The 20,557-nt window shown below is 57.8% G+C and overlaps 1 protein-coding gene across 10 annotated transcripts in view; it reads left to right on the top strand.

The window, feature by feature from the left end:
• DTX2 (deltex E3 ubiquitin ligase 2) overlaps positions 1 to 20,557 on the top strand; it is a 36,043-nt gene that overhangs the window by 13,718 nt on the left and 1,768 nt on the right. For 9 of the 10 annotated variants that reach the window (XM_087868017.1, XM_045786248.2, XM_087868016.1 and 6 more), the window contains 7 exons: positions 1,086 to 1,722; positions 7,645 to 7,745; positions 12,346 to 12,486; positions 15,926 to 15,999; positions 17,376 to 17,534; positions 18,109 to 18,270; positions 19,933 to 20,022. In XM_087868017.1, the coding sequence (XP_087724143.1) occupies positions 1,091 to 1,722; positions 7,645 to 7,745; positions 12,346 to 12,486; positions 15,926 to 15,999; positions 17,376 to 17,534; positions 18,109 to 18,270; positions 19,933 to 20,022 (1,359 nt within the window). In that variant the 5' untranslated portion in view covers positions 1,086 to 1,090. The remainder of the gene's footprint in view (positions 1 to 1,085; positions 1,723 to 7,644; positions 7,746 to 12,345; positions 12,487 to 15,925; positions 16,000 to 17,375; positions 17,535 to 18,108; positions 18,271 to 19,932; positions 20,023 to 20,557) is intronic. The other variant, XM_045786251.2, reaches the window with a different exon arrangement.

Genomic DNA, 20,557 nt, shown 5'->3' with positions numbered 1-20,557 from the left:
GTAGCCCTCTGGCTGCCACGGAAGCAAGGGTGAAGGTCAGGAGACCAGTAGAAGCGAATTGTGGTGATCATCTTTTGGCAAGTGCTATTGGGAACATGGTCCAAATTCATTTTCTTCTTTTTTCTCTGTAATCTTCAGGTTCGGTTTATTAAGAATATAAGCTAACCACAGGGTGTTTCCCAGTAGTTGTTACTTGAGAAGTCACAGGGAATGGTACATCCATGTAAGGGACTTATGTAACCATGAATAATGAGTTTTATTAAGTTTTAGAAACATAAGAAATACTCCCTAATAGCCCAAAAAGTTTTCAGTGTGATCGTCCGCTCCCTAAGTGTACGTGCGTAGGAGACCAGATGGGAGGAAATGCATGGCAATGTATGGTTGGTCTTGATTGTTGGATTATGGATGGTTTAATTTTCTTTATTTTTTTCATTTTTTTTAAGTGGGGCTACGTTATTTTTCATCACTAGAAATATTTTGAAAAAGCCTGGAGTCTGAGCCACAGCTGTTCTTTGACCTAAGTTCTCAGCATCCCCCACTCTTACCAAGAAGCGCAGGTCCCCGTCTGTCACTAGATCCCTGTGGGCCCAGTTTCTTTCTTTCTTTTCTTTCTTTTTCTTTGTCTTTCTTTCTCTTTTTCTTTCTCTCTCTTTCTTTCTTTTGTTCTTTTCTTCTTCTGTTTTTTAGATTTTATTTATTTATTTGAGAGAGAGCATTTGAGCATAAGCAGGGGGAGGGGTAGAGGGAGAGGGAGAAGCAGGCTCCCGGCTAAGCAGGGAGCCCAACTTGGGACTCGATCCCAGGACCCTGAGATCATGACCCGAGTTGAAGGCAGATGCTCAATTGACTGAGCCACCCAGGCAACCCCTCCACCCCAGTTTCTTTACCTAGAGGGAGCTTTCTGCCCTTCCTACCCAAAATTTGGAAAGCATAACCGGTGCCAGTCCTAAGGTCAAATAGCAGCATGACCCTATACACACTGTGACTGTGTTGGTTTATTTTGGTTGTAGAAAGAGAATTTTTAAACTCCTTCTGTTTCGGGGGGCTGGCAGATTGACCATTTATGTGTCTTCCTTTTCGAACAGGCACCATGCGGGCTGTGCGGAGGCACCTGTTCCCCCAGCAATCAGCCCCCGGCCGGGGCATCGTCTGGGAGTGGCTGAGTGACGACGGCTCCTGGACGGCTTATGAAGCCAGTGTCTGTGACTTCCTGGAGCAGCACGTGGCCAGGGGCAACCAGCTCGTGGACTTGGCTCCCCTGGGGTACAACTATACCGTCAACTACGCCACCCACACGCAGACCAACAAGACTTCGAGCTTCTGCCGCAGCGTGCGGCGCCAAGCAGGACCCCCGTACCCGGTGACCACCATCATTGCTCCACCAGGCCACACGGGAGTCGCCTGCTCTTGCCATCAGTGCCTCAATGGCGGTGGGACTGGCCCGGTGTCAGGCCGCTACCGCCACTCCATGACCAACCTCCCCGCATACCCTGTCCCCCAGCCCCCCCACAGGACCGCCATTGTCTTTGGGGCCCACCAGGCCTTTGCCCCGTACAACAAGCCCTCGCTCTCTGGGGCTAGGTCTGCACCCAGGCTGAACACCACCAACCCCTGGGGTGGGGCGCCACCCTCCCTGGGGAGCCAGCCCCTCTACCGCTCCAGCCTCTCCCACCTGGGACCGCAGCACCAGCCCCCAGGATTGTCCACTGCCAGTGGAGCCAGGTATCTCGTGTTATTGAGGGTCGGTTCGTGTACCTGCGCGCCGCGTCGGCAGGCTCGGGTTTCTGCTTTTATCTAGCTGGGGAGACGCGCCCGAACACCTGCAGGCCTGGGCCCTGCCGCCTTGGTTGTCGCTGCTGTGGCACGTGGTGCCCAGGTGCCGGCCCTCCACAGCCTTGCCTTGCCCGGAGCCTGCCTGACGTCCTGTAGCTGGGTGCTGGTGGTGGCCTCGTGGGTTAGAAGCAGCAGTGCCTTCCTTCGCGTGGGAGAGTCGGGCTCTCTGTAGGGCAGGTAAAGGCCTCCGAGCTGCGCCTGCGTGTCACATGGCTCAGCTGGGTACCTGAGGGCATTTCATCGACTCCTCTGTGCTGGGCACCGAAGCCACAGACGTGGAAGGTTCAGTCCCCTCCCACTCGGCCAGGCGAAGGCCGTGAGCCCAGTTTTGGCGCTTAACGGTTGAGGAGAGAGCAAAATGCTGCGTGTGTGGTGGGTGGCAGCAGGTGGCTTCCGCGCTGGTACAGTCGGCCCAGTGTCTGGGCTCTGCGCCTGGAGGAGGATGGTGAAGTGGGCCCCACCTGGACTGGAAGGCACCGAACAGTCAGGGGAGCCCTGGAGTGGCCAGTGGGGGGGTGTTCCTGGGGTGCCGGGAGACGCGTCGCTGACGAGGGGCCTTGTTAGGGCACGTTATTGAAGGCGTTGGGCTTGGAGAACATTCAGAGACTTCTGAACGTTAGCCGGGATGGGGGCTGGTTTCTGAGAGGGTGACCGGCATCTGCACACGGGCCTGTGGCCACCCTGCCTCCCCTATTGGATTGGACTGACGTCGGCCTCGAGTATGTTTTAAAGCTGGGTTTCAGAGGACCCTGCAGCTTCTATAAGGCACGGCGACGACTGCCTTTCACTGAGTGCACACAGCGCGCACACGCAGGGCGGCGTGAGCGAGTGATTTCAGTAATCCTCGTAATGGTGGTGGTGTCTCAGCTTACGGGTGAGCACACTGAGGTTGGCAGGACAGCCAGCAAGGGGCAGAGCTGGAATTCAGCCCAGGCCCCAAAGGAGGACGTGAGGGCCACACAGAGATCGTGAAGCTCTGTTAAAGGCGGAGTGAGGGGGAGACAGAGACGTCCTGAGGGATGAGTGTGGAGGAGTCCGTAGGCAGGAGGGGGTGGGTCAGGGCATCTTCCTGGGCATCTTCTCCTTCAGGGACCGGGGGCATGTGGACCAGAGGTCTTTCTGGGTGGGGTGACAGGAGCTTTCCCTTGGCCTTCTCCCTGGATTTTCACATAGGCGTTAGCAAGCGGGGCTCTGTGCTGTCCCTGCCCCACCCAGTGTTCTGTGAGGCCCCCTCCAGGATGTGGGTCAGAATCTTTCAGAGAAACGTATGCTGTCTGCCAGCCCAGAATGGTTATCAGCAGGGCTAGGGCTTCTTCTAGGTCAGTTTTGCTGAGCCTCCTGGGGCTTCTTAAGTTCTTACAGAATTATTTTGAGGCACATTTCTAGATAGTTCTAGAGCTGGGATTCTGGGATCAAGCCAGGTGACTTAATTAATGGGCTTTGTTGCTTTCTCCTGGTATGGGGCTCCCATTGGTCTCCCCTGATACTTCTCTGGCGTCCCCCCTCCCCAGCCTGAGGGCCCAAGGGACTGCCAGAGTGGGCCCTCCTGGTACAGGCCAGGTGAGTTACAGAAGGGAAGGTGTCTGGGCCAGACGGTCTTACCTCTGCTTCTGGGCCATGCGTGTTGTTACTTGCCCTGCTTGCCTTGGTTGTAAGCCAGGCGGGGAACCAGGCCAACTGGCTCTGTTAGTTGAAACCGCCTCAAAGGGGCCTGCCTCGTGAGGTGGGTGTTATCTTTATCTCCTCCAGCTCTTCAGGAGCTGGGAGAGGCCTATCCCTCCCTGTTTTGAAAAACAGGGTTTCCCCATGTTTGTAGGGCGGGCCTCTTCAGTTAAGCCAGAGGGGGGCTCAATGAATACCTGGCCTCTTGACCCAGCAGAGCCAGGCGAATCAAAAACACGTGACACCTTGGTCTCCCTAGGGGCCATGGTACAGTTCTCCAAGCTGAATGTATGTCAACTGCGTTAGGTGGAAATTTCCCAGAGGGCAGCAGGGCTGGTGGCACCATGGGCTGGGGAAGCCTGGGAACCAGACGTATTTACTGGTAGCCACTGGGAAGAACATTCGAGTGAGCGAAATCACAATTTGTGGAACCCATGTGGTTTTTATTTTGGAACCCGTGTGGTTTCAGATCGCTTCTTGCTAAACCTGGGTAAAACCTTGGCTGTCGGACTTCCTTGTGCCCCGGGAGCCTTTCTGAGTAGGCAGTAACGCGCTGAGCTGCCGGGTTTAAGAAAATTTCCTGGTAGCTGAACTTTATCCCTTTAAGCACCAAAACTTGTGTTTTAATGATGTTGGACAGAAACTTTCCAAAGTGTGTCATGCACACTCTTGTCTTCTTTAGTAGAGGGTGTGGTGGCTTCACGTTTTGATGACTTGAGGTGGTGATCATGACCTGCCTTGTGTTGCAGCTTTGGTGTGGCTGGGCTTCGGGGCAGCTTGACCCTGGCCTGAGTGGCCCTCGGACATGGCTCTCCCAGTTTGCTTCCATCTGCTCCATTCTCGCTGCTGCTATTCTCCCGGCCTCTAAAAGCACTCCGCCTGGCTTGCATGCTGTCCGCCTGGCTTGCATGCTCCAGTCCCAGGTCCCGGGTGGCCAGGGGAGACGGGATGCGGTTTCCTCCTCACTGGCTGTAGGCCCTTGGGTCAGCTCTGTTCCCTTCCCATGTCTCTCTTCCCCCCCTCCTAAGATTAAGGAGTTGGGCTGGGAAGTCTGAAGTTTCTTTTTGCTCTAATATTGTGGTTTTTGGGATTTCCGTGGGGGCCCTGCGGGAAGGTGCCTGGCGGCCCTTCAGCTTTCCTTTATATCCCCTTGGCTCCTCTGAGAATAGGGTGACACTGGACATTTGTATTGGGCTGCAGATTAAGCCTCACAACCACCCTGAGGGCCTTTTGGAATTATTTGCCTCTTATAGATAGAGAAATTAAAGCTCAGAAAGGGGACTCAACCTGGCTGAGGGCACACAGCATGAAGCCAGAGGTGGTGCTGGAAGGGAGTGGCTCCAGACCCCACATCTAGTGCTCCTTGTACGGCACCTGCTGTCAGGGCTTGTTCGTTGGTGCTGGCTCACTGGCCTGTGGGGAGCTGGTGGGAGGCTTTGCGTTTCCTTGCTCCAGCCTCCCATCTCTGCCCCTTGCCCGGGAGTGTCACATCCAGCCTTTGCAGAACACTGGAAGTCCTCACGTCTCATGTTCTGAGCTCCATTTGGAAGCTCCTGGAGATAGTCCCAGACAAGAAAGCCAGCTTGGGCCTAGTAAGTAAACCCACGGACAGGGGAGGCCGTGACTGGAAGGAATTCTCAGGGAAGGGCACTCTATGGGGCAAATAGTGCCCATGTTAGGAAACATTCTGCCCTTCTGGTCTATTGGAGGATGGTGGAGTGGGATTCGTGACCTCCAAGGTTCTGTTCACCTTGAGAGTCCCCATCTTGGGAACCTTTTACTGCTCTCATCACCGCAGAGAAACATCTGGGGGAGGAACTGGGATGAGTGATAGGGGAAGTGGCAATAGTGAGAGACCCACAGAACTTAGTCACAGTTCCTGGCCCCAGTTCCAGAGTGAGCTTCCCAGTGGGAGCCTTAATGCCTGTCTGCTTTCTGCTCCAGTTCTCAGTAGTGGAACCTAAGGCCTTCTCCCTCAGATATGTGCTTCTCCCCAGCAAAGGAGGACCCCACTTCTGGGACCCCCTCTGGGTCAGCGATGAGTACCCAGCTAACTTGGAGTTGTTGAGCCAGGCTTCGGCTTTCCGGCTTCCTGGCTGAGAGGGCTCAAGCTCTGTGTCCCCTCTAGAGGTGGCTTGGGAGCTGAAGGATGCCTGGAAGGGCTCTGTCCTCTGGAACTCCCTCGCCTCTAGAACCTGAGAATTGCAAAGACCGTCAGAGATTATCTACTTTCCTTTAAAAAATCAAAGTGGAGACACAGGCTCAGGATGGGGCATGGTGGTTGCTCCGAATTAAATGGTTTAGTGGGGCCAGGAGCTCAGTTAGGGCGGGTATTCTGAACGCCCAGCTCTTCCATTGCATTATCAGAGCTCTCCAGAGCCAGGTCCTTTGTTCTCTCGGGCTTGAGAGTAGCTGAGGAGGGCAAGAAGCCCTGATCTGGGTAGTGTCACCCAAGTGATTCTCTTTGGAGAGAAGACAGAAATGAAAACAGAACAACCTCTTTACTCAAACAAATACCGGAGCACCTGCTGTGCTCCCAGCCCCGGGCCGGGGCCCTGGCAGCTTCAGCACCGGCTGAGCGTAAGGTTCTGGTTTGGATCAGAACCAGCCAGCTCCCTTTAGTTTCCGCCAGCGGGATCTGTGCCCCCCGGGGCTGGTGGTGGGGAAGGATCTGGGGCAGCAGCTTCCAGAGGCACTGGCCATGAACCAGGCAGGTTGTTGGTTTGCTGGCAGCCGCAAGGGTAGCACAGTAGATCAGAGCTGCCCATCCTTTCCTGAACACCTTCCCGGCTCCAGGCGAGGCCCAGTGGAACAGACGAGTGTGGCCCGGCCCTGTCCTTGGGGAGCTCCAGTGTGGGGACTGTGCGAAAGGGTTTCATAACCCTTCTGCTGTCGCCATCTTTAACATGGGCAGGAATGGACTGGAAAACCCAGGGATAGGGGTGGCGGGTCAGCGGCGGAGGGTGGGGGTTTGTCAGGTCTCTCAGGCCATCTGAAGCAACCATTCTCCAGTGTGGGGCTCCCCCCAAACCACAGTGGCATAGATTTATTATCATTTGAAAAATACAATGGCTTAAAACCAAATGAATGACCCAAACGTAGTTCCTGTGGGAAGCAAGACCCTCATTTAAAAAAACAAAAACAACCTTAATTTTGAACTGATTTTAGATTTACAGAAAGGTTAAAAAATAGTACAGAGTTTCCATCATTCCCTTTCTTGACTTATCTTGTAAAGCCAGACAGTTGCCATCATGGCGGCATTACTATTAACCAAGGACTTTTCTCCATTTTCACTTTGTCCAGTGTTGCTCCCGTTCTGTCCCAGGATCCTGTGGGATCCCACCTCACATCCAGTTGTCTGCTCCCCATCCTCCCTTCAGCAGGAGTTTCTCCATCTTTATCATCCATAACCTTGACACTTTTGAAGAGTTACTTTGTCAAATGTCCTTTAATCAGGGCTTGTTAGTTGCTTTCTCACGCTTGAGGTTATGCAGTTTTGGCAGGAACCACAAAAGTGGTGTTATGTCCTTCTCAGGGGTTGCTGATATTGATTGGTCATATCACTGGTGATATTGGTCTGGAGTACATGTTAGAGTGGTTTCTGCTGGATTTCCCCTGTCCAGGTACCGTCGAGTCCTCATTCTGACAAAGCTAGTGAGCTCAAAATTCTTTTAGAATTGTCTTCAGAGTCTGCATTGCCCGGGAAAACATATTTTGGACAGTTAAGGCTTCCTTCTTGATCGCTTGTAAACTGCTGAGTCTCCCACTCCAGCAGTGTTCTTTCCCATCACGGCTCCGGCCCCGCCTGCTGATGCTTCCCCGCCTTTTCGCCTGGTTTGGAGTTTGACTTTCCCTACTTGATGTTGGCCGTGGTGGTGGGCTCCGCATCCTCGGTATTCAGCTTCTCTAGGTGAGTTTGGGTCTGAGAGTGGTGAAATTCAGATTTCTTTGCTCCTCTTTCCAGTTATCAGGGTCTTAAATAAAAACAACAGCCGTCCAGGAGTGCTCACTCACACAGAGGCGGCCATGCTAAGTGAAGCCGTGAAGGGGCCCCAGCCGCTCCCCAGTTTTCTCATCTTGGGCTGGCTCTGGCTCTTGTTTCTGCTAAGTTGTCTCCTCCATTCAGCTTTGTTCTCTCTTCTCCCCAAGTGCCTCCCTCCCCAGCGGTCTTGCGAGCGGCCCTGGGAACGTCCCTGCCGTGGTGCCCGTGCAGATGCCGAAGCCCAGCCGGGTCCAGCAAGCCCTCGCAGGTAGGCACCCTGCTGGTCTTGGGTTCCAGAGCGGGCTGGGTCTGGCAGGGGGCAGGACGTGGAGGCGGTAGGAGAATGCGTGGGGCGGGGGTCTCGTTACCCTCTCCGTTCTCCTGGGGGGGGGGGCACGTGGCTCTTTTCCGTGGTGGCATACCTTCAGTGAGCCTGTCTCTCGGGGGGCGGCCTGCCTGATGACAGTGGGTACCCTGGTGTGGACTTTTCCCCATCTTTGAAATTTCCACATCGCTTTGTTTTTTTAATAAAGATTTTATATATTTATTTGACAGAGGGCAGGAGAGAGAGTGAGAGAGAGAGAGCACATGCGGGGGGAGCAGCAGAGGGAGAGGGAGAAGCAGGCTCCCCACTGAGCAGGGAGCCCAAAGCGGGACTCGATCCCAGGACTCTGGGATCATGACAGCAGAAGGCAGATGCGTCACCAACTGAGCCACCTGGGTGCTCCTCCACGTCACTTTAATTGCGGTTTGACTCACTTGTCCGTCCTGAAGTGCTTTACGCATCTCCCTGAAGGGGCCCTCTGGGGACTCAGCTGTCTTGGCTGGAGTTACGCTTTGAGTAAGTGGCTTTGTGTCCACCTCGATCTTTTGTTAATCATACACCTTTGAACTTCTTAAAATTCCTTTTATAGGTTAGGGAGTTACTGGAAGTTACTTTTTAATGAGTGGGAAAGGCAAAGTGTCATAGAAAGGTAGGCAGGGGGAAGTGTAGTGAGGTTGAAGCAGGAGAAGAAGATAACCCAAGTCTGTGTGTTAAGTGACTCACCGTAGGAGCACGGGGGGGGGGGCGGTTTGAGGGAACAAGCCTGGGGCAGGGAGACCCGTGCGGAGCCCAACTCCATGGCTCAGGGGAGCTAGCGAGGGCCTCACTCGGGCCTCGGCAGTGGTGGAGGTAAGAGCTTCTGACTTGGTGACTCGGTGGGTCTCAAGAGAGAAGGAATGGAATGAGGCCCAGTGTGTGGCTGTCCACGTTACCGAGGCATTAAGGAGGGGCTTTGCGTGTATCTTCCTTCGTTTCTTCCCAGTAACAGCTCTGTGAGGCCAGAACTTTTATTCCCATTTTATACTTGAGTAAACTGAGCCTTAGAGAGTCCCAGAAACTTCTCAAGATCAGCTGGCCAGCCCTTGGCAGAGCTGGGACTCAGCCCCAGGCATTCTTGGCCCCAGAACCTGGGTTCTCAGCAGTTACACTGTGCTGCTCCCAAGTCCGGTGGGAGCATGGGGAGGGGCGGGGGGCGCCGCCCGTGGTCGTAGCCCGGCGGAGCTGTCCCGGAGGCAGTGGGCATTTGGGTGTGCAGCTCAGAAGAGTAGTCTGGGGTGGAAGCGGGTGGCCTCTGCCCCCGCATGGGGGGATGTATGAGCTTACAGACTGCGGGTGGGATGCTGGGAAGAGCCCTGGAAGGAGATGGAGGGACCACTCAGAGAGGTGGTAGATGACAGGAGAGTGGGGGCCCTCTGGAACCTTCAGCTGCTCGGCTGTCAGCCCTCTGCTGGGGCAGAGAGAGCAGTGAGCACACATGTGGTGATTGCAAAGCTCCTGCCCACTTGAGCTCTTCCTGTGGCACCAGATGAGCCAGACCCGCGCATGCGTGCGTGTCACATGTGCGTGCGTGCATGCGTGTATGTTGCATGTGCGTGTGTGCGTGGGGTCGTGGTCTTATTGGAGAAAGGCTGTGGGTGACCAGGCACATGGCTGAGCTCCATTCGACTAAATACAGATGCTGTAAAAACCTTTCTAAACGCAGCTCAGAAGTGGTCTGGTGATTGAGTAGCACTTGCTGCCTGTCGTCTGCATCCCAGACTGTCCTCAGTGTCCCCTGTCACCTTGGCTCTCAGATCAATCCTGGAGGTAGGCGGGTCTTTTAACCTCCATTTTCCTCATTGGGGAAACAGGCCTCAAAGATGGGGGAGCTCGGTCCTGGCCAGCAAGGAGTGGAGACTGGGGCCCATGGCCAGATGCCAACTTCTCTTAACACAGGCTCTGCCTTGGACCTGTCGGTGGGACCTAGTCTGAGGTGCCAGGGAAGGAGAGATCCCGAGCCAGCGCCCAGAAAATAGGGTCTGGAGAATTTCTTTCCCCAGGCCACGTTTATGGACTTGGGAATGCTCAGGCCGCTGTGAGGTGGACGTAGGGTTTTGCGGGTAGGTTTATAAACCAGTGGTCACGCTGTGGAAGGACTGGGTACCCCTCTACGCAGGCCGAGGAAGGCCATGGAGGAGCTGCCTCCAGGTCAGGCCAGCAGTGTCTCAGGACTGCTTCACCGGCTGCGTCCCGGCCCAGCCCTCTCCTGAGAGTCTGCGTTTCATGCTGCTGCAGCCCGCCCAGGGCCGGGCGGCCTGCCCAAGGCCGGGCAGCCAGGGACGAGCGGAGCTGGGACCCAGCTCGGTAAGGTTGGACCCGAGCCCCAGTGTCGAAAAGAGGTGTTCGCACGTCTGACCGCTGCAGGGGCTGCTCTCTCTGGGGGTCTGGTGGATGAGTGGGGATCCTCTCAGGTGATTGGAGCAGCTGTGGCCGTCCGAGCTGCTACAGGTATTTGGGGATGTTAGGAGTTTGGGACGCCATCCCTGAGCCCTGCTGTTGGGAAGATGTGATAGCCCATTCCTGGTGTCCCCCTCAACCCATCCTGTCCAGTGGGTGTTGCTTTTGCAAAGTGTAAGTGTGGGGTGATTTTCACTTTCTCGCAAGAAGGCAGACCCACGGAGCAGGCAGCCTTCTAAGTTGAGACTTCTGTGTCTGTGACTTGAATTCAGGGGAGGGGTCCTGCATGGACAAGGGCAGAAGCGTTGTTCGTGCTGGCCTCACAGAGGCCACCCAGAAGCATTTAGGGGTATCTTGGTTCCCCAGCAGGCAGGTACTGTGCACCTCCTGTGACCAGGCCCTGCCCTCGGTGCTTAGTGCAGGAAGACAGCAGTCGCAACACCCATACGTGGGTCCTTTCAGGTAGTAAGAACGCTAAGCAGGGTGAAGGAGACAGAGACGGAGGGCGACGTGGCCCTTTTAGTTGGGGCGGTCAGGGAAGGGCTGCCTCCTAGGTGACGCTTGGGGAGAGGTCTGGTTGAAGTGGGGCAGTGAGGGAGGGGAGGAGGTCATGGTCAGTGCAATTCAAAGGCCCAGGGTTCTACTAAAGCACTGTTCCCGTCCCTTCCATCGTTGTGCCCCCGCCCCTACCCCCTGTGCCTGCTTATCATTCGGTCCGCCTGACATTCAATTCAAACCCACATTTGAGCTCAGGAGCAGCCAACCTTGAGACGCTGGTGGCATTGCCTGATGAGCGAGTGCCCGGGGTGCAGCCTTGGGCTTCTGATGGTGCGCTTTGGTGTCTCTTGCGAGTGCAGCCGCCGCAGTGCTCCCTGCCCACCTCTGCTGTGCTGCCCAGGCTGCTGGCTGGCCTCTGCTTCTGTCCCTGACTGGGCATGTTTGCCACATTGAGTCTTTGTTCCTAGAGGCCACGGTGGCCGGCCCGGATGGGTCCCAGGGGCAGGTTTCCCCTCACCCATCTGCATCCCCTCCAGAGTGGGCAGCGCCATCTGCCCGGCCCATCTAGGATCTCCGCTTCTGGCCCCGGGCTGCCCTCGGTACCTAGCCCCTGAGCCTGATTCTGAGCGCTCGGAAAGTCCCCCTCGGGGAGCCCAGAGCTCCCTTGCCCTGGGGAGGAGGTGTTCCTGAGCTAGACGGAGGGCAGGGAGGACTGGGTAGGTGGTGCTGTGGATGGCAAAGCAGGCTGAGGGTGTAGCAGGAACAGGGGCTCCCGCGGGAGGACATGCTGGGTTCCGGGAAGTGTTAGGTCTTCAGGGAGTGCCATGGGAGCGGCGTGGGCTGAGGGTCCGCCTAGAGCGTGTGTGGAACGTCAGGCTGAGGAGTGAGGCCTTCCCCCTGTGGGTGTGCCCACGGTGCTGCCCTCCAGGACAGAGAAGCCTCTTTGAGCCTTGACTGAGGGCGCTAGAGAAGGAAGCCACGGCCCGGGACCTTTGCTGCCCCAGAGGAGCGGCCACAGGAGCCGTGGGGAGGCCTCAGTCGGGGAGCAGGCCCGGGGCCAGCATTCCTGCTCGCCCACCCTAGCAATGGCACTCGAAGCCCCTAGCCAGGCCAGATGGGGTGTGGAAAGCAGGTAGCGCCCCAGTGGAGGCAAGGTGACCAGGAGCCCAGAGGGCACGGCCAGGGGGAGCACAGAGGGGGGACTGTGAGCTCGAGACCCTGTCCGCGTCTCCATAGCTTGCCCACGTCCTTCCATGTCATCCCTCTGCTCTCCTTCTTGCGCCTGGCACAGGGAGATCCCACCTGGAATGGCCTCGTGCCCTCCTGAAGCAAACGGCCTCGCCCTGCCCCCTTCCCCGCGTGCTGTGAGTGCGGGCCGGTTGGTGGCTCATACGGACACCTGTGGCGCTCTGACGAGCCGGGCGTTTCGCTGGTTCCTGGCCTGGAGCTTAGCTGCCTCGAGCGGCCGATTCCTCGGGAAGATCAATGGGTCCTGTTGGCCGTTCACAGTGCCACCTGGACTCAGCCGGGGTTTGTGGACGTCACATGCCAAATGACTCCTTCTAACGTTTCTCCCCTCTCTGCATGTCTGATCTCGCACCCCGTGTAGGCATGACGAGTATTCTGATGTCAGCCATTGGACTCCCTGTGTGTCTTAGCCGCGCACCCCAGCCCGCCAGCCCTCCCGCCTCCTGTCTGGCCTCTAAAAGTCACAGCTCAGTTAAGAGATTGAGGAAAATGTCCATGAAAGGTAGTTCCTGCTCACAAATACTCTCTGGCCTCTGCTAAGCCTCCGAGTCTTGCTGCCTCTGACTCTCCTGCATCGATTGCTCATCTCTGACCCCCACGGCCCTTCTCCGCTTCCTTGACCCCCAGGGGAGGGGCTCAGTGGCCCTTCCGCCTGCCCTCGGTGCAGAGGTGGGCCCCGGAATCTGCTTTCTGCTGAAAACCCAGAGTTCAGCTCCTGTGTTCGGGGCACAGTTGGAGTGTGAGGGGCCTGTCCTTGAGGACACAAGCATGGGGTGAGGCCAGCTCAGGGTGGGGGTGATTCTGTCCCTCCCGGCAGGGCCGGCATGCGTCTCAGGAAAGGCCCCCAGCCCTGTCTGGCCACCACACGGGGCTACTTCAGAGGGGTCCCCCGATGGCCCCTGCCCTATCACATGGCTGGGGAGGAAGGGGTTTCAGAACCATGGAAGGTGCTGTGGGTTTTAACCAGACTTACGTGAAGGGGCCTGTGGGTAGTAAGTTCTAAACCTGCCATTTCAAAAGCCGATGCCTCCACGTTTGGGCTGGAGACACACAGGCCGCTGAAAGCCCAGTGACCTTCCGCGTGGTATGGACAGGGAGCACGGCTCTGGCCTAGCCAGCCTGGGCTCCAGTCTTGGCTCTCCTCCGTTGTCTCACGCCTGTGTCTCCATTCATGAGCCGGCACCTCCTACTTAGCAGGTCGGTCGTGAGAGGAATAGGAAATGCACACATGAGGCGCCCAGCACGTGGTCATGGGGTGCTCTGATGATGCCCACCACCTGTCTAACCCCAACCCCTCAGGTGGCAGGGAGGCCAAGGGAGTGGTGGGGCTTTACACGCCATTCCCCACCTCACCCCGGGCAGGGCAGGCCCGGAGCTTCCTGAGACACTCATACTTGCCCGGGAAGAACACAGGCTCTGGCAGACACACTGGCCTTCCTTCCTGGGCTCACATGTCCCTTTCCTGGGGTTGGAGGTCACCTGGCTGGCCCCCTTTAGAGAAGTGTGGCTCATGGAAAGCCACCTTGAGTTCTAAAAGGCTGCCCAGGCAAGGGCGAGTAGCAGGGAAAAGGGATGCTGAGCCAGGCCTCACCAGAGGTGGGCCCAAGGCTAGTCCTGGCAGATGGGGTCCCGGGGTTCTTCTGCAGACTGGCCTGTAGCCACCAGGCTTTTCTAAAACCCCCCTCCCCTTACTCTGAGTAGAATCCCAGCTACCAGGATGGCTGTCAGTGCTGGTGGTCATTGTGCTCTGGCCTGGCTTTCTCACCAGTGACCAGTCAGTGGCCCAGAAATCTGTGTGTACGTGTCTGTATGTGTTGGGGGGAGGGTGCGTGTGTGTGACGTTTGCGTGTATGGGAGTGTGTGGGGTGCGTGTCTGAGGGGGGACATTTGGGTGTGTGTGGGGTGCATGTGTGAGGGGGTGCGGGACATTTGTGGGGGAGTGTATGGGGGTGTGTGTGAAGGGGTGAAGGTAAATTTGGGTGTGTGGGGGGGGTTGGAGGGAACATTTGTCTGGGGGTGTGCAGTGCATGTGTGGAGGGGACATTGGAGTGTGTGGGGTGCATGTGTGGGGGGGAGTGTGGGGCTGTGTATGAGGGGTGGAGGTACATTTGTGTGTGTGGGTGTGTGTGTTGTGTCAGGGTGGGGGGTACGTTTGTGTGTGGGGTGTGTGTGTGAGGGGACATTTGTGTGTGTGGGAATGTGTGGGGTACGTGTGAGAGGGGGTTGGGACCTTTGTGTGTTGGGTGAATGTATGGGGACATTTGTGGGGGGTACGTGTGTGATGGGGTGGGGAGACATTTGGGTGGGTGTGGGTGTGTGTGTAGGGGTGTGTGTGAAGGGGTGGAGGGGTGTGGGGGGGTTGGAGGGAACATTTGTGGGGGGCGGGGGGGGTACGTGTGTGAGGGGACATTTGGGTGTGGGATGCATGCGTGGGGGGTGGGGGTTATGTTTGTGTGTGGCTGTGTGTAGTGCGCATGTGTGAGGGGGTGGGGGACTATATGAGGGGATGGAGGTACATTTGTGTGTGTGGGTGTGTGTGTTGTGAGGGGGTGGGGATACGTTTGGGGGGGTATGTGTGTTGGGTGGGGAGACATTTGTGTGTGGGTATATGGGGTGCTTGTGTGAGGAGACATTTGCGTGGGAGTGTGTGGGGTACGTGTGTGAGGGGGTTGGGGGGACGTTTGTGTGTGGGGGGGTGGTATTCCTTTGTCCGTAGCTGCCTCTCAGGTAATCGCAGTTCATGCCTTCACAACAGTCACAGTTTGGGTCAGGATGAGGTCTCCATTTTTAGATGAGGGAGCGGAGATTCAGGTGATGTGCTTTGTCCCAGCGTGACAGCCCGAATCAAACCTGACGTCGCCTGCTCCCAGCCTCTGCTCCCCTCCTAGCTGTCCCCTGGCCTTCTCTGGTTTCAAGGGCACTTGGCTGTGGAGCCCTCACGCTTGTCTGTCTCTGCAGCCGCAGGCTGGTGGCTCCGAGCTTGGGTTCCTCTGGTGACAGAGGCTAGGAGCCGGACGTGCTCAGCGATCCGGAAGTGGGAAGAGGAGCTTTCCCCGGCTGTACTGGTCTTCCCGGGCCCTCCTCTCTGCTCCCGCACGGCTTTTCTGTCATTCTGCCGCTGCCTCTGGCTGGAGAAGCCCCGGGCCTGGCCAGTTCTCTCACCAGCTGGGGGAGTCTCTCATTTTGGGGATGTGGGGGGCCCATGTGGGGCCGGGCTCAGGGTCGTTGCAGGCGCAGGGCTGCCCCTCCCAGCTTTGTGCACGTGGGCGGGCTCGAGGAGTGGGGTGGCCAGGGCGCCCTTCCTGCTGCATCTCGGCTCCTTCCCGGACTTGGCGTGTCGCTGAGACGCCACAGTCCAGGGCCAGGCGAGAGAAAACCGTGGTTTGTCGTGACCGTATCCGCGTGGCATCGTCTGCAGTCAGCGTGCACACAGATGCCCGCCGGGCACGCACCCGCTGCACGTTCAGCTCCTGGAACTTCTCTTGCCTTGGCTTTCTCACGAGCGTCACGGAAGTGGAGCGAAACAGCATTGCGGGAACACGCTCAGAGTAGTTTGTTGTGGAGGCCGCTGTGTGACTTTTCTGTGTGTCCTCCGAAGAGCCTGGGTCCAGCCTCCTGACCGAACGTGCGCAGGGATGTGGTGGAGGCCTGGCGTGTGGCTCCTGAGGGCTGGGACCCGCAGCTGTTGCTGGTCCTCGTCCACTGCCTCCCGGGCTCCTGGGGCCGGGCCACCAGGAGGTGGACCGGATGGGCTCTGCCAGGCCGAGCTCCGAGCCTGCGCTGGCGCCGTGTCTCCTCTTGCACGCTCGCCCCTCCTGTCTTGGCCCCTCTCAGTGTCCCTCCTGGCAGCTTGGGCCTCTCCCTTGTCCTCCTTCCTCTCTGGACTCAGCATCTCCAGTTCATACTCCTTGGGACACCGCTGATGTTCTTCTCTCTTCTAGGAGGGACTCCAAAGCCAGAGCCAGAACAGGTGATAAAAAAGTATACCGAGGAACTGAAAACGGCCCCAGACGAGGTATGTGTCACGGGAGCCACACACTTCTGGTTTGGTCTGGGGATGACGGGGTGGCCCCAGAAGAAGACGGGGTGGTACCAGCATTTTCTCTGCCGGGAGGGTACTTGCCAAGGTGCGCCTGGGCGCCGGCCGTGGTCTGAGGGGGCAGGAGGCGGCCTTACCAAGGGGAGGTGGCCTGGTGTCGGAGGCCTGCATTCTGATCTTAGCTTTGCCGCTTATGAGCTGTGGTTCTGAGCAAGGCTCCTACCCAGGCCTCTGTGTAGCCCTGTCCCTGTGCCATCCTGGAGACAAGGGATGGGGGAGCCCGCCCCCGTCCCTGAGGACCGAGCTGGGGGAAAGCGAAGTGGCTTTGTCCCCATAGCCCCATTGCCCCTCTGGCTATGGGGAGAGCCGGTCAGCCTTCCTGTCGTTACAGGGCCTGCCAGACCCCTTGGCAGCTCCGGTAGGACCCGAGCCTCTGTGCTGAGCCGTGTTTTGGGGGCTGCTGTGCCACTGGTCTCTGATTTGAACGGAGAGTCCCGAGGGCTCTGGGGGTGGGGGTGAGGGTTGTAGGTGGGGGTTGTGGGTTAAAGGGCGGTGGAGCCTGTACAGAACAGAGGCCCCCGCCCCGCCTTCCTCCCTCAGGGCCGGTAAAGGTTTAGTGACCTGGAGGTCGTCCCTGTGGCCGCGCCCTCCCTCCAGCGCTGTGTGTGCGTCCACCTGAGAAGACACAAATCTGTGTCCTTGCCTCACCCTTGCTCTCACCCCCACCCCCGCAGGACTGGGCTGCTCTGCGCTGGCCTCCAGCCTCCACGCATCTGCGATCCTGCTGGCAGCCCCACCTTAAAACCCCTTGCCAGGGTCCCCTGGCATGCGATACCAAGCCCAGCTCCTGAGCTTAGCAGTCAGAGCCTTCAGGGACCTGGTCCTGTCCCATCCCTTTTACAGCCAACTCCCCCCTCACCCCCTGCGGCTGCCACCGTCCTTGCCAAACTATGCTGGTGTCTGCTTCAGAACATTCTCTTGCCTTTCCCTGCCATGCCCGTTCCTGTCCTTGTCCACTTTGTCCTTTTTCCCTTGTGACAGCCAGCTTTGGGGGCCTCTCCTCTCAGTTTCCTGCCCTGTTGTTTCCCCTCTCCCGGCCTGTGTCTGCCAAGGCCCCCGTGCCCCCTGGGCTCGTGGCTGCCTGTCATCCCCTCTACTGTAGCGAGTCCACTGAGGGCACAGATCCTCTTGACTCATCTGTCTTCCCCACCTCTGGAACAATCGACTAAGGGACTGACTGCCCATAATCCTGGCGTTTGAGCAGATGAAGGCCTTTTCCTGTTAAGACCGCCCTCTGCCCTTGTGGTGCGGCGGGCCGTTGGCGAGCGTACCTTGTGCTGGTCTCCCTCCAGGACTGCATCATCTGTATGGAGAAGCTGTCTGTGGCGTCCGGCTACAGCGACGTGACCGACAGCAAGACCATTGGGCCGGTGGCCGTGGGCCGCCTTGCCAAGTGCAGCCATGCCTTCCACCTGCTGTGTCTGTTGGCCATGTACTGCAACGGGAACAAGGTGCCCGCGCGTCTGCCCCCACGGGCGGCAGGGGGAGGGCGTGACCTGCCCACAGTCCTTCTGCGGCCCTGCAGAGGGGGCCCAGGATGCTCTCAGAGGCAGCCTCAAGAGGTCTGGAGGCCTGAAGGTGGCAAGTGACACCTGGCCGCTGTCCTTTGATGACGTTTAGCTGGAATGGACAGAGGTTGGGGGGACTAGAGAGAAAGACCCGAGTCACGTGGCAGACCTCGGGGCCTGGCGTTGCCTCTCCCCGCAGCATCCCCGGGCTGCCCCATACCAGCCAGGGTGCCACCGCCAGCAGTTGCTAGGTCACAGGGTTTTTTGTTTGGTTTGAAACCTGTTTGACGGTGGAGACTTTTGTGCACCAACCTGATTCGCTTATTCAATGCTCGTCTCCCGGTACCTTGCCCCCGAGTCGACCATCTTTCCAGGGAAGCCGTCAGGGTCGGGTTTCTGTGCTGGGAAGGAGTCGGGGGAATAAGTGGGGACCCGCACCCCCCTGCACTCCAGGGGGCCGTGCTAGGCCCTCTCTCAGGGCCACCAGCTCAGTCCGTGGTGCTCTGCTTTGTGTCAGGATGGAAGTTTGCAGTGTCCTTCCTGTAAGACCATCTATGGGGAGAAAACTGGGACCCAGCCCCGGGGGAAGATGGAGGTATTCAAGTTCCAAGTATCCCTCCCCGGTCACGAGGACTGCGGGACAATACTCATAGTTTACAACATTCCTCACGGCATCCAGGTAAGGGGCCCCGGCACGAGAGGAGCCTCCTTGGACTGTTCTGGAATCGGTCTCTCTCACTCTGGGGCACTCTTCTTCCTACACTGTCCCTCTCCCAGCAGTCTGATCCCTGGGGCACTCAGGATGCCCCAGCTTCCCAATTTCAGGCTCCCAGGAACCAGGAGGCACTAGTGTCTGGGGCTGGAACAAGTTCATAGGGCTGTGGAAGCAAAGAGATGGCCTTCAGCTCTTTCCCGATGCAGGGAGGGCATCCTGGACGCGGAGACATCGTAGCTCAACTTGTACTGGGCAGAAGGCTAAAACGTACAAAGCAGGAAGAATGCTTGTTTTGAGGGGCTGAATAACGGGGGAACCCACAGGGCAGGGAGGTGCCAACAATGAGGACTGCTCTTGAGAGACCAGCTCCGTGGCCAGATCAAGGCCTGCCTTGGTGTGGTAGGGCCGGCTCTGATGTCAGGAACAAGACAGGAACCCGAACAGAAGGTCTCAGGGTCCCAGTAGAGAGCCGGATAGGAGCCCTGGGCCCTTTGGCCTCCTGCTTGGGCCAGGGCTGACCTCAGAACTGGTGGCAGGTGGGGAAGATACAGGGCAGTGGAGGCCAGGACTCATAAGGGCCCATCTGTGACAGGTGGGGTGTCTCTGTTTTGTTCAACCACATGCTTTTCCCTGGTTTCCCTCCACTTCTCAGTGGGTCATAGTGAATTTTAAAAACATTCCAGGGGCGCCTGGGTGGCACAGCGGTTAAGCGTCTGCCTTCGGCTCAGGGCGTGATCCTGGCGTTATGGGATCGAGCCCCACATCAGGCTCCTCCGCTAGGAGCCTGCTTCTTCCTCTCCCACTCCTCCTGCTTGTGTTCCCTCTCTCGCTGGTTGTCTCTCTCTGTCAAATAAATAAATTAAAATCTTTAAAAAATAAAAATAAAATAAAAACATTCCAGGACGCCTGGGTGGCTCAGTCGTTAAGCATCTGCCTTCGGCTCGGGGCGTGATCCTGGCATTCTGGGATCGAGCCCCACATCGGGCTCCTCCACTGGGAGCCTGCTTCTTCCTCTCCCACTCCTCCTGCTTGTGTTCCCTCTCTCGCTGGCTGTCTCTGTGTCAAACAAATAAATAAAATCTTTAAAAAATAAATATATACATACATACATACATACATTCTAGACGTCTTTAGAGCCAGAGCAGGGGAGGGGGTGTGGTAGTGTCTGTGGTGTGCCTCTGAGTGGGGGAGGACACGAGCAAGGGCCTTCCACTGTTCCAGCCCCCTCCCCTTCTGTCCTGTTTGCTGCCCCTGTCCCAGGCCCCACTGCAGCCCTGTCTCGAGCAAGGAGTCAGGGCATCAAGAAGGAGGACCTTGCCATCGAGGCCACAGAGGGGCACCAGCGGGGTGGGAGCATGTGCCCCAGCCTTTGTTGAGTTCCAGTCTCATCAGGGAAGGGCGGGACATTAGCAGGAGCGTCTGACGCCAAACCGAGTGCCGTGGGGTCAGGGTTGGCGGTCACTGGGGAGAGGGCGTGTCCTGTCGGGTCTCTGAGGGGCAGGATTTGAGACACAGATTTATTTGGTCACGAGTGCAGGAGTAGCCCCGGCTCGGGGGCAAAGGGTGGGCTGGGCTGCTGGGCACCTCTCAGGACACTCCCATGCCTAATGTCTGTTTCTCCTGCAGGGCCCAGAGCACCCCAACCCGGGGAAGCCGTTCACCGCCAGGGGGTTTCCCCGCCAGTGCTACCTTCCAGACAATGCCCAGGGCCGCAAGGTGAGGAAGGGTCCCCCCCGCTGGTAGGCCTGTGCTTGACTGCTTGTGGGCAGTTCGAGCAGATGTGGGGAGGGCCCAGCCTGTTGGCCATATTGGCCATACCTGCTCTGCCCTGCTCACCTTCTTCTTTTTCTTCTGGTGCTGGCTGGGGTGCTGGCCCCTCCTTCCCAGGGGCCGCTGTGCATTAGGCATGCTCCACCAGGAGAGAGGACTGGAGGGGAGGGAAGGCCTCTTCCAGCAATCTCTCGGGTCAGGTCACCCACGTGATGAGATCGGTGGGGTGGGGGTGGGGGGTTATAGGAAAGGACTGGGTGACTGGGACGGCCTGCGGAGTCCCTTTTGCACTGAGACTAGGGAGAGCATTGCCGGCAGACAGAACAACTGGTGAGTGGCAGCAGGTGGGCCGGGCTGGAGGCTGGGAAGAGTCTGGGGGAGGACCAGAGCCCCGTGTGGGGGTAGTGGGGCATCAGGTGCCCCTAGGCCACCCTGGGCCTTGCCGATGGGAGGTTTGAAAAAGCTCCGTCTGGCTGCTGTG

Source organism: Ursus americanus, chromosome 2 (assembly GCF_024610735.1).
Source record: "Ursus americanus isolate L20-20 chromosome 2, mUrsAme1.1.p, whole genome shotgun sequence".
NCBI lineage: Eukaryota > Metazoa > Chordata > Mammalia > Carnivora > Ursidae > Ursus > Ursus americanus.
The sequence above is the reverse complement of the archived record's forward strand: the minus strand, read 5'-3'. Positions and strand labels throughout refer to the sequence as shown.